Source organism: Hypanus sabinus, chromosome 6 (assembly GCF_030144855.1).
Source record: "Hypanus sabinus isolate sHypSab1 chromosome 6, sHypSab1.hap1, whole genome shotgun sequence".
Classification (NCBI taxonomy): Eukaryota; Metazoa; Chordata; class Chondrichthyes; order Myliobatiformes; family Dasyatidae; genus Hypanus; species Hypanus sabinus.
In genome coordinates, this window is record NC_082711.1 from 130,266,363 (window position 1) to 130,278,596 (window position 12,234).

A 12,234-nucleotide genomic window follows, 5' to 3' on the forward strand; every position below is an offset into this window, starting at 1 on the left:
TTTTTGACATGAAGCACTTACCAATGTTTAGCCTGTGAGAAATTGGACCTGGCTTCCATTCACACTGATCACAAAATCATTGTGCCATCTTATTTGTACATGAAATGGAATCTTCAATGTGCACAATGCATACTTGGCGGAAATTAAACCAAATGACTCCTCTTTACAAACTGCGTTAGCAACAAGCTTAGCTCTGGAAAATAGATGTAATCCAATTTCAGGGAAGTTCTTATCGCTCAGCAAGGTCCACGCTTCACAGATGCAGCAGAGGCCTGGGTCAGGTGCAAGGAGGTTCTGGGGAACATTCCTGCCTGGGTAGGGATTTTGGCAGGAAAAGTGCTTTTTCAAGCACACTGAACTCCTGTCACATCTCGTGGGCCTCTGCCTCAGAGTACGCTGTGCAAACATTGTGCTCTACTTTGAGAGTAGTTGCCAGGTATACAGAGCCAGGAGAACTTTGGCCAAGTTGAGTCAGCTGAAAATCCGTCAGAGGACAATAGCCTCTGAGCCAGAAGGGAGTACCTCAAGAGGGTTTGGATCAGCTGTTAAACACAGGGCACATTGGTTTTCTCAGGGATAAAGCTCCAGGGTCCAATCTGAAGAGAAGCTTAGAACAATATGCGTATCAAGCACACTAAACAAATTATTGGGCGATTTGTCTAATTGATCTTTACAGGACCTGGCTGTGGCAGGGCAATGACCACTCAACCCACAACCCATTTACTGTATGTGCTATCATTATGGAAATAGTAGAACTATGCAAGATTCCAACAGGCTAAGTGTTTGGCACCAACATCCTGCTCAGGATTCCAGTGAGTTAAATCCCAACAAAATGATTACCCACGAGACAAGGTAACAGCTCCCAGAGAATCCATCTCAAGCTTTTAGTTCAGATTTGCCCGCAGAAGCAAATGGCACAGTCCTTCACATGTTCAACTGCTTTACAGGTTCATTAAACTTGGGGTCACCCAAGACGATACACCCAGATAGTCTGGAGTAATGGATATTCAGTTAGCTCACTGACAGAGCTCTCTTACCTGCAATTTCCACAATGTCTCCAGGCACAATGTCTCGAGCTTTGATTCGCTGCACGGCCTTCCTGTCCATCCGGTACACCTTGCCCATCTCGGGTTCGTACTCTTTGAGAGCCTCGATGGCATTTTCCGCATTCCTTTCCTGCAAATGTGGACAATGTGTTCACTGGCAGCTAGCAGCACAGGTTAATGGACTGTATCTGCACTGTGCTGACTATACACTGCCTGCCAGGCCACTATCCTTGTAATCCAGGTCACTTCTGAAGGCAGTCTAAAGTCCAGCACACTGGTCTCACACAAAAGTCTCACAGGATAAGGGCCTCAGGCCTTTCCCAAGGGACATTCTGGAATCAATCATTCAGTGTGAGAACTTCTAAGATGAGCAAGTTGCTCTTGAAATTTCTACTATTATATGAGCTTTCTTTTACCTCTCCGTCTAATCTATCATGTCTTTATTTCAGTTCTTTAAATACTATCATTTCTTTTCGTACAGACCAACTTGTGGCTTCTCCTTTCCAGAAGTCACAGCATCCTTGGCTTTTGCCAAAAGGTATAATATGTTGATTCCAATATCAACCTTGTTGATCTTAATTCACATGGACTGAAGTGGCTCTCTCCCTCTGCCAGGGTGATACTCAGCCATCCAAATGCAAACCAGACATGATTCTGTGTCATTCCGGGATAAATTCTGTTTTTCCATTCCAACTCTTTAGAAAACATATGGGTGGTGACTTGTTTTCTTTCAATCTTATTTATCTCTTTTACCGCATTTTAAAAGTCATTAGCTAAAACCCCCTGATCCATCTGGCTGTCAACAACATTCAGACCCTCCGTTCTGAAGGAGTTCATGTTTCCTCATAAAATTCACTGCTTCTCATCTGTGGTCTAATGAAGTTCCGGGAGGTATCGGCCCCATTGCTAATTGTAACTCTATCATGTCACTGAAACTGCATTTCCAATCATGGAATATAAAATGTTTGTCAATTGTCTCGGCAGTTCCGGTTCAAAACTTTGTGGAATACCACTCCCCTGTGTCCACTGGTGTTAGCAGCTATCCTCTGCCCTAGAAGGAGCCGAGTCACTTGCACCCATTCTATCTTCAATTAGGTCATGATACCACAATTTAGCACCATATTTAGCTTATTACCAACACCACAGAAGAAAATCTCTGATTGGAAAATTACACTTGATTCAGAAACTCTCAGAATTTTACTATCCCTTCCATGGAAAATGTTTCCTGACTCCACTAATGAATCATTATCAAGTTTTAAGTTATTTTTAATTTTTCTGCATTCTCCTTTCAGAGGAAACAGGGATTCATCCTGCTGAACCCTTTGCCATGTATCAGACCTCTTTCACCATCTCCTGATCTTCCAAACCGACCGGGTGCACATGCTCAGTTCAAGTCATGGTTCTTTCAATTTAACTCTTAATCCTCAGTATCATTCCAAGGATAACCCGTCCTGCACCAGACCGTCGCTCCCTTACTTACTGGCTCTCCTTTGGTCGAGGTCGACTATGGATGTTGCCATCTACCTTATTGGTGCAGTGCATTGTGTGGCTGACAAGACTAATGCAAGAGGCAGCCCCCCTGTTGAAAAGGTTGCATTTATAAGTGGTGTCATCTCTGCTGGAGATAGTGTTCCTTTCTGAATTTCTTTTGCCTTCTGCTGCTTTCAGGAGTTTTTCCCTCATCTGACTTAAGGTGTTGCTTCAAGGAGCTTCTCCATCTGGTGTGGGTGGCTACAAGCTCCTGCCAGGACTCAATGTTGATGCCCAGCGGCTTCATGCCCCACTTGCATCTATCCTAGTATCGCAGCTGCGGGCGGCCAGCTCACCATAGAGGATGTCTTTTGGATGCAGCCATCCTGCATGGCAGCCAGGGCTGAAGTGGTGACAGCGTTCACTGTAGAGTACAGGTCAGAGTAATGTTCTATCCACCCTCCATCTCTGTCTGTTTACTTCCCCATTGATGGATTAGAGGGGAGTCATCTTGCTCCAGGAGGGGCTGAGGGTATTCTTGACACCATCATTGCCAGTCAGTGCCACATTCTGGATTTCCTCACTGAGCTACATCCAGTACTCTTTGTGGTGCACCAGGCCTCCCTGAGGATCTGTCGGTCCCTCTCCATTGGTTTATATTAGGCTGGGGGGTGGGGGGGTACATGTGGCTTCAGGAATCATCTTACTGGATTTGTCTTTGAAGCATTTGTTTTCAAGGAGTTCTTCCCAAAAGTAGCCAACAGTGTGCTAGAGATGGTATTCTGTTGAAGTTCCCATTTCTCTGCGACAGCTACTGGAAGCTCTGTTCTTTCTCAAAGGACTTGGCAAAATGCTACAGCAGTCTGAGTGAGACATCAATGCGAGGGTCCCCTTCTCGTTCAGCGCGATAGAACTTCTTTGCCTGCAGTCTGATTTTGCAAAACACCAGCGAGTGATCTGTGTCACAGTGGGAATATATGAAAAGCACGCTGCTGATGACGGAGCACCTGACCAGAATCACGACCAGCCAGTGTCTGAGGCAAGGGTGTCTCCATGAAAACTTGTGTTGAAACTTGGTCTGGAAGTAGGAGTTGGTAATAACGATAAGCACAGAACTTCAGCATTCACTGAATGTTTGGCAAGCTGCAGTTTTTAACATTACAGTCACGGGTGGTCAGAACTTAATGCGATACACTCAGTGGGGTCCATCTTGGTATTTCATCTTCCTCGAAAGAAAGACAAATGGTATGTTAACGCTTTTCACCCATCAACCAGTTTAAACCATGAGACACAAACACCTGCATCTCACCGCTCTCCAAGTTATCTCCGGCAATTTCGGATCCAAATGGCTTCAATGTTCTTCGCAAAAACAGGACAGCTCAGTCTTTTAAAGGTGGAGGAGGTGGAATATGCTTTGCGATTAACTCATCAGTTCTGTCTCAGTCCTGCTCACCCAACCTGGAACATCTAGAGGTCAAATGTCACCCATTTTATCAGCCAAGGAAGCTTTCTGCTGTCATTCTGTTGGTGATGTACACTCCACCTCAGGACAGGCAGGCACTGGATACAAAACTGCACACCCTTGTGTCTTCCCTTTCATTGCGGGAGATTTTAACCAGGCCAGCTTGAAGAAGTCTCTGAGCGGCTACCACCAGCATATCACCTGTGGAAGCACAGAAACCACCATCAAGAATGCCTACTGTGCCATTCCATGTCCATACTTCAGGAAGTCCAATCATCTGGCTGTCCTTCCATTCCCAGTGTATAGGCAGAGACTACAAACTGCAATATCAATGGTGAGGACGGGCAAGAGGTGGGGTTGGAGGAGTGCTTACAGGACTGCTTTGAGTTGGTGGACTGAACAATATTCAGCAATTCATCGCCCAGTCTGAATGAATATGCCACAGTTGTCCCTCACTTCATCAAGACCTTTGTGGATCAGTGTGCATCTTCAAAAGCATACTGGACATACCCAAGCCAAAAGCTGTGGATGAACCAGGAGATTTGTAGTCTGCTGAGGGCTAGATCTGTGGCATTCAAGACTGGTAACCCAGGGCTATTCAGGTTCAGTTGTGACTTACAGAAGGCCACGATAAGGATGAAAAAACAATTCTGATTGAGGTCAGAGACAGAATCAGATGCATCTTAGGTCTGGCAGGATTTTCAGGCCATTACCTCCCTCAAAGCAAAATGGCTCTGATGCTTTACTCCCAGACGAGCGTAGCGCCTCTTATGCTCACTGTGAAACGGAGAGTAAAATGATACCTGCGTGAATCCCTGCAGTATCTGGTGATCTCTATCTCAGAGGCTGATATCGGAACATCTTTCAAGAGAGTAAACCCTCGCAAGGCCTCAGGCTCTGATGGTCTACCTGGTAGGACTGTGAAAACCAACTGGTGGGGTGTTCACGGACATCTTCAATCTCTCACTGCGGCAGTCAAAGATCCCTCCTGCTTCAGAAGGGTGACAATTGCACCAGTGCCCAAAAGCAGGGTGAGCTTCTCAATGAATTTCTCCCAGTGGACTCACATCAGTGCTTTGAGAGGTTAGTCATGGCTAGAGTTAGTTCCTGCCCAAGCAAGGACCTGGACCTCCTGCAATTTCCCAATCACCAACATATGTCTACGGCTGATGCAATCTCACTCGGCCTTTGATCACCACAACCACAGCTATACCTATATGAGGCTACTGTTTATTGATTACAGCTCAAAGTTCAACACCATCAGACCTTCCGTACTGATCAACAAGCTCCCAAACCTGGGCCTCTGTAACTGTATCCTCACCAGCAGACCACAGGCTATGTGGATTGGAAATAACATCTCGTCCTTGCTGACAATCAACCCTGGTGCACCTCAGGAATTTGTGCTTAGCCCACTGTCCTGCTTTGTCTATACTCACAATTATGCGGCTAGGCACACATCAAACAGCAGATACAAATTTGCTGACAACACAACTATTATTGCCAGAATTTCAAATGGTGGTGAGGAGGTGTACAGTAGCAAGAAGTATCAGATGGTTGAGTGATGACCTTGCACTCAATGTCAGTAAGACCAAGGAAATGATTATGGACTTCAGGAAAGAAAAGTCAAGGGAGCAGACACTAGTCCTCTTCAAAAGATAAATGGAAAGGGAGAGCAGTTTCAAGTTCCTGGACGTCAACATCTCTGAAGATCTATCTGGGACCCAACATTTAGATGAAGTTACAAGAAAGGCACAACAGCAGCTTTATTTTATTAGGAGTTTTTGGGGACTCGGTCTGAGACACTTGCAAATTTCTACACGTTTGGTGAAGAGCATTCTAACTGGTTGCATCATCATCTGGTACGGACGGGCTACTACACAGGATCAGAAAAAGCTACAGAAAGTTGTAAACTCAGCCAATCCATCATGGGCACTATCTTCCATAGTATCAAGGACACCTTTAAAAGGAGATGCATCAAAAAGGTGGTATCCATCATTAAGGACCCCATCAACCAGGGCATTTCCTCTTCTCATTGCTACCATCAAGGGAAAGGTACAGGAGTCTGAAGACACACCTGCAATGTTTCAGGAACAAGTTCTTCCCCTCCGCCATCACATTTCTGAATGGACATTAAACCCATCAACACTAAATCAGTATTTTTCTGCTCTTTTTTCACTACTTATTTAATATACATGCATAGATGTATATACACAGATAAACATATATGCACTTAAATATACATACAAACCATGTAATTTATAGTTTTTTTTTTGCATTGCAATGTACTGCTGCGGCAAAATAACAAATATCCTGACAATTGCCTGAGATATTAAACTCAATTCTGATTCGTTAACAACATCCTATGATTCATCATTCTTGGAGCAAGCCTAAGCTCTGATTACCATAACTTTGCTTTTGCCTGCAATCGGTACCCCTTCGCATGCTGCTCCCATTTGAAGAGCCAAGTCTGCCAACTTTGTATCTAATTTGGATACATAAGTCTTTCTTCATCATGCACGTCATGACTTTATGTTCTAGGGACCAAACCAGGGAAATATTACAACTCCTTTCTTATTACAACAAGTCCTCTACTTCCCAAACACCCTCAATCTTATAATTGCAAACTCACTTGTAAAAAGCTGCACATTCACTTCTACTAAAAGCAATCACGTTTGTAGACAACTCCCTTATTCATCACATTTCTCACTCGGTCTGCCCGATTCAGTGGTTCCTCTGGATCAGGGGATTTTCAGAAGGCCTTTGACAAGGTGCCACACATGAGGCTGCTTAGCAAGATAAGAGCCCATGGAGTTACAGGGGAGTTACTAGCGAGGGTGTAGCATCGGCTGCTCCGCAGAAAAGAGTGGGAATATAGGGATCTATTCTGGCTGGCTGCCAGTTACCAGTGGAGTTTCACAGGGGTCGATGTTGGGACCGCTGCTTTTTCTGATGTATGTCAATGATTTGGACTATGGGATTAATAGATTTGTGACTAAGTTTGCCAATGATTCAAAGATAGGTGGAGGAGTGGGTAGTGTTGAGGAAAGAGAGCCTGCAGAGAGACTTAGATAGTTTAGGGGAATGGGCAAAGAAGTGGCAAATGAAATACAAGGTTGGAAAGTGTATGGTCATGCACTTTGGTGGAAGAAATAAACAGGCAGACTATTATTTAGATGGGGAGAGAATTCAAAACGCAGAGATGCAAAGGGACTTGGGAAGTCCTTGTGCAAGATACCCTAAAGGTTAACCTCCAGGTTGAGTCGGTGGTGAAGAATGTGAATACAATGTCGGCATTCATTTCTAGAGGTAAAGAATACAAGAGCAGGAATGTGATGTTGAGAGCACACTTGGGAGTATTTTGTGCAGTTTTGGGCTCCTTATTTTAGAAAGGATATACTGACATTGGAGAGGGTTTAGAGAAAATTCAGGAGAATGATTCCAGGAATGAAAGGGTTACTGTATGAGGAACATCTGGCAGCTCTTGGACTATATTCCCTGGAGTTCAAGAGAATGAGGGGGGATCTCATAGAAACATTTTAAACGTTAAAAGGCCTGAACGGATTAGATATGGCAAAGTTATTTTCCATGGTCGGGGATTCTAGGACAAAAGGGCATGACTTCAGGATTGAAGGACATCCTTTTAGAACTGAGATGTGGAGAAATTACTTTAGTCAGAGGGTGGTAAATCTGTGGAATTTGTTGCCGTGAGCGACTGTGGAGGCCAAGTCATTGGGTGTGTTTAAGGCAGAGATAGATAGGTTCTTGATTAGCCAGGGCATCAAAGGGTATGGGGAGAAGGCAGGAGAGTGAGGATGTCTAGAAGAATTGGATCAGCCCATGATTGAATGACAGAGCAGACTCGATGGGCCGAATGGCCCACTTTTGCTCCTATATCTTATGGTCTCCATCCACCACTATACTGTACATCAGTACTTGCCTTCCTTCTGAACTACGGGTTCAATATGTGATTCTTTTTAAATCCAAAAACAGAACTTATAACTTTCCCCAAACCTCCAAATCTAGAAGTAACACAGTTATAATCTGCCCTGGCAGCTTCAGTTATTCTTTGTGTGGAAACCATCGAGTATCTGTTGTTCATTATCTTCTATAATCCCACTTTTTGTTATACTTAATTCAATAAGGTCCTCCCCTTGATTTATCTTTAATGTGCCCCCTCCTGCACACCTCTCCCACTGCTGTGAAAAACAGATGAAGCACACTCAGCATGCTGCCATGTTATTACTAAGACCCTTGTTTATTGGTCCCCATGTTCCCTTTGTCATTCTTCCTCTGATTAGATTTGGAGTTAAAGGTAACGCCAGTTTGTTGCTGGTATGATCGTATCACAAACATTGCTTTAGCCGCTTTCCTACCATTACACTCTGACTATGTGGAAAACTGTAGTTAGTTTTGATATCCACTCACATGCACTAGTAAATCCCCAAACACTAAATTTCATCACATTCTATTTCAACATATTCTGTCCCTTTCTCCCTTGTTACTTTTCCAACATCTGACAGCTTTTGAAAAGTATTAATTGGAGACTGTGCTACAGTCCCTCAGGGCAAGGCTGAGCCCATTCCCTTCAGCCATCTATATGCCTCCTTTCACCTAGTGTCCAAATGTCTAGCTAGGTCATTTAACCCCAGCCTAAATCCTGAAGTAGATTCTACAAACTCCGTCCTTTGGATAAAGAGGTTTTGCACACCAGTCCTTACGATTTTTGGAATTCATTGCCCAGCACAAAGGAAGCTGATGACAAACCACTCTAACCATTTCTAGCAACATGGTTACAACCCAGTTTGCTGGGTCACTTCAGAGGTTAGTTCAAATCGATTACAATACTCTGGGTCTGGACTTCCTCCCAGATGAAATAGCAGGATTTTCCTGATTAACCAGTGGTCATCCCTGGTCTCCAGTCTCACTACTTCCCGCTGTCCCAGTCCTGATGCAGAAACCATTGCTCGTTTCAGACTCAGTCACAGTCTCAGCACAGTCTCAGCACAGTCTCAGAGGGTTAGTTACAAAAAGTAAAATGTTACGTGGAGTTATTATGAAACACTGGTTAGGCCACAGCAACTAAAGTGTTAAGAGCGCTGTATTCCTGGGATTTCCTCCTATTGAAAGTCACTCCTCCCTGCATGTAAACAGAACAAGTAGCTTCCCTGTTTTTCAATCTCCTTCCCCTTGTAACAACCCTGCGGCTAAGTGCAGAATATACATATTTCCAAATTGACTGCACTTCTACATGATTAGTCTTTTATTTTCCAAGCACTACAAGGCCTACTAATTCCCTCTCAAGCTAAACATCACTTCAAGTATTCTATGTGTAGTTTTACAACCCATTCTTTCAATCCGCTAACAGATTCTGAAACCTTCCCTTCTTAGTACTAACTAAATCCTTAACGTGATGTCATAAAGATTTTAGATGATTCCTGATTAGTTTAGTTTATCAGTGAACCAGAATGGTGCCAACTCTGTACCTGTGAAGTGCCAATTCCCACATCCCCCCTGATTTAACAGCCTGTGCAGTGAGCAATTCCTGAGCATTTTAAATTGACAGCGACAAAAGATATAGTTATAGTAGGATCAGAGCAGTCTATTCAGCCCATTATGCAACTCCAAAAATGCAAGGCATGTATCTAGACCAGACTGCACCAGCCCAGGACATGGGGGTGGGTGGGGGAGGGTCTATGTCCTCCTAAAGATTCTCGTGGACAATACACCAGCCCAGGACAGGGAGAGGATCTGTGTCCTCCCAAAGATTCTCGTGGACAGTGTACCAGCCCAGGATGGGGGGGGGGGGGGGGGGGGGGGAGGGTCTGTATCCTCCCAAAACTTCTCATGGACAATGAACCAGCCCAGGACAGGAGGAGGGTCTGAATCTCCCCAAAGATTCTCGTGGACAATGTACCAGCCCAGGACAGGGGGAGGGTCTGTGTCCTCCTAAAGATTCTCGTGGACAATGTACCAGCCCAGGACGGGGGGAGGGTCTGTGTCCTCCTAAAGATTCTCGTGGACAATGTACCAGCCCAAGACAGGGGGAGGGTCTGTGTCCTCCCAAAACTTCTCATGGACAACTAAAACTCTCTCTGCCAAATTTAGGGGCAGAATATTTGAGAGAAACTTCATCTTTTATATCTTGCTGAAAGCTTGCAGATACAAGCCATGCTGAAATGTTTAACAAACAGCCAAAATAGATGATATATTTGTTTTTAAAACATTAGCTCTGTTTACTACCTGATATAGATTCCAGAAGGTTCAAGGATGATGTGAAGCTATTTATAATTCTGAACCTTTGCATCAGTCTAAAGGAATAAGGAGTTTTGTGTATGAGAACCAGTGGGGGTTAGGACACTCTCCGAAGAAAGCCTTCATCCATGGGTTACAATAGCATGATTATTGTGACCTGAAAGACCACAGTGGCCCAGGCCAGATGGTAGGGTCATGGTTAATATTAGATGGCCCAAAGGTGAGGTGGCGCACTGACAATTGTGCAGTTTACGAGTCTAGGGCAGCCCAAGTGCCACCTGGAAGGAGATGAGGTTTGCAGAAATAAGTGGGGGAGGGGGTAGTGAGACGATAAAACAAGGAGATGGGCTAAACAAAGTAACATTGAGTTCTCACCTGCCACACACCAACCAGAGCATTCACAATCAGGATCAGAAGGATCACGAAAGGTTCCACGAAAGCAGTGATGGTTTTCTCTTCCTCAAACCAAGCCAATACCTAGAACGCAAAAAAGCAGCCATGAGCCCTGGATCTTCCCAGATACGGCCATCCACCAACAGGATCAGCAACGGCCCAGTGCACTGATATCAACGGAAGCTCATTGTCAGGGCTTTACCTGAGCAGGTGTGGAGGAAGTCTGCACAATCCTGGCAGAGTGTCTGGTACCTGAAATGTAAACTTTGCTTCTCTTTCCACAGGCTCTACCCGAGCTGCTGAGCGTTTCCAGCAGTTTACAGGATCGCCCCAATTTCCAGTAAGCCCTCACATTAGCCTCAAGATTCGGGGGAGCAGATTTAGGACGGAGGTGAGGAGGAACTGCTTTACTCAGAGGACGGTGAATCGGTGGACGTACAAACAAGCTGGATGAACTCAGCAGGTCGGGCAGCATCCGTTGAAAGGAGCAGTCAACGTTTTGGGTTAAGACCCATCGTCAGGACTAAAGAAGGAGGGGGCAGGGGCCCTATAAAGAAGGTGGGGGGAAGGGCAGAAAACCAATCAGAGGAAAGATCAAGGGGTGGGGGAGGGGAAGCAGGGAGGGGATAGGCAGGAGAGGTGAAGGAGGAGTCTAAGGGGAAAGCACTATGGGTAGTAGAAGAAGGCAGAGTCATGAGAGGTGATAGGCAGCTAGAAGAGGAGGCAGAGTGAAGGTGGGATGGGGGAAGGGAGGGGGATGGAATTACCGGAAGTTGGAGAATTCGATGTTTTTACCAAGGGGTTGGAGTCTACTCAGATGTTGTTCCTCCAACTCCAGCCGAAGTTTGGCCTCATCATAGCAGTAGAGGAGGCCGTGTATGGACATATCCGAATGGGAATGTGAAGCTCAGTTGAAGTGGGTGGCAACCGGGAGATCCTGTCTGCTTTAGGTGCTCGACGAAGTGGTCCCCCAATCTGCGTCGGGTCTCGTCGATGTAAAGGAGGCCGCACCGGATGCAATAGATGACCCCAACAGACTCACAAGTGAAGTGTTGCCTCACCTGGAAGGACTGTTTGGGACCCTGAGAGGAGGTGTAGGGACAGGGATAAGTGCCAGGTGGGAGATCTGTGGGACCAGGCAGTCGCATTCTCATTCATTCTCATTCAGTCCTTCACATTCTCGAATTCATCGAATTCTCCAACTTCCGGTAATTCCCTCCATCTCCCTTCCCCATCCCACCTTCACTCCGTCTCCTCTTCTAGATGCCTATCACCTCTCATGACTCTACCTTCTTCTACTACCCATAGTGCTTTCCCCTTAGATTCCTTCTTCACCTCTCCTGCCAATCCCCTCCCTGCTTCCCCTCCCCCACCCCTTGATCTTTCCTCTGACTGGTTTTCCACCCTCCCCCACCTTCTTTATACGGCCCCTGCCCCCTCCTTCAGTCTTGACGAAGGGTCTCGACCCGAAACATTGACTACTTCTTTCAACCGATGCTGCCCGACCTGCTGAGTTCATCCAGCCTTTTTGTACATCTTGATTTGACCACAGCATCTGCAGTGCACTTTGTGTTTACTATTGGAGAATCTGTGGAATTCTCTGCCCAATGA

The 12,234-nt window shown here is 45.4% G+C and overlaps 1 protein-coding gene across 1 annotated transcript in view; it reads right to left on the bottom strand.

Moving 5' to 3' along the window:
* atp2a3 (ATPase sarcoplasmic/endoplasmic reticulum Ca2+ transporting 3) overlaps positions 1 to 12,234 on the bottom strand; it is a 299,782-nt gene that overhangs the window by 214,458 nt on the left and 73,090 nt on the right. Inside the window, exons 4-5 of the mRNA XM_059972937.1 lie at positions 10,606 to 10,707; positions 1,038 to 1,176 (exon numbers count right to left, since the gene is read on the bottom strand). Coding sequence (XP_059828920.1) covers positions 1,038 to 1,176; positions 10,606 to 10,707 — 241 coding nt within the window. The remainder of the gene's footprint in view (positions 1 to 1,037; positions 1,177 to 10,605; positions 10,708 to 12,234) is intronic.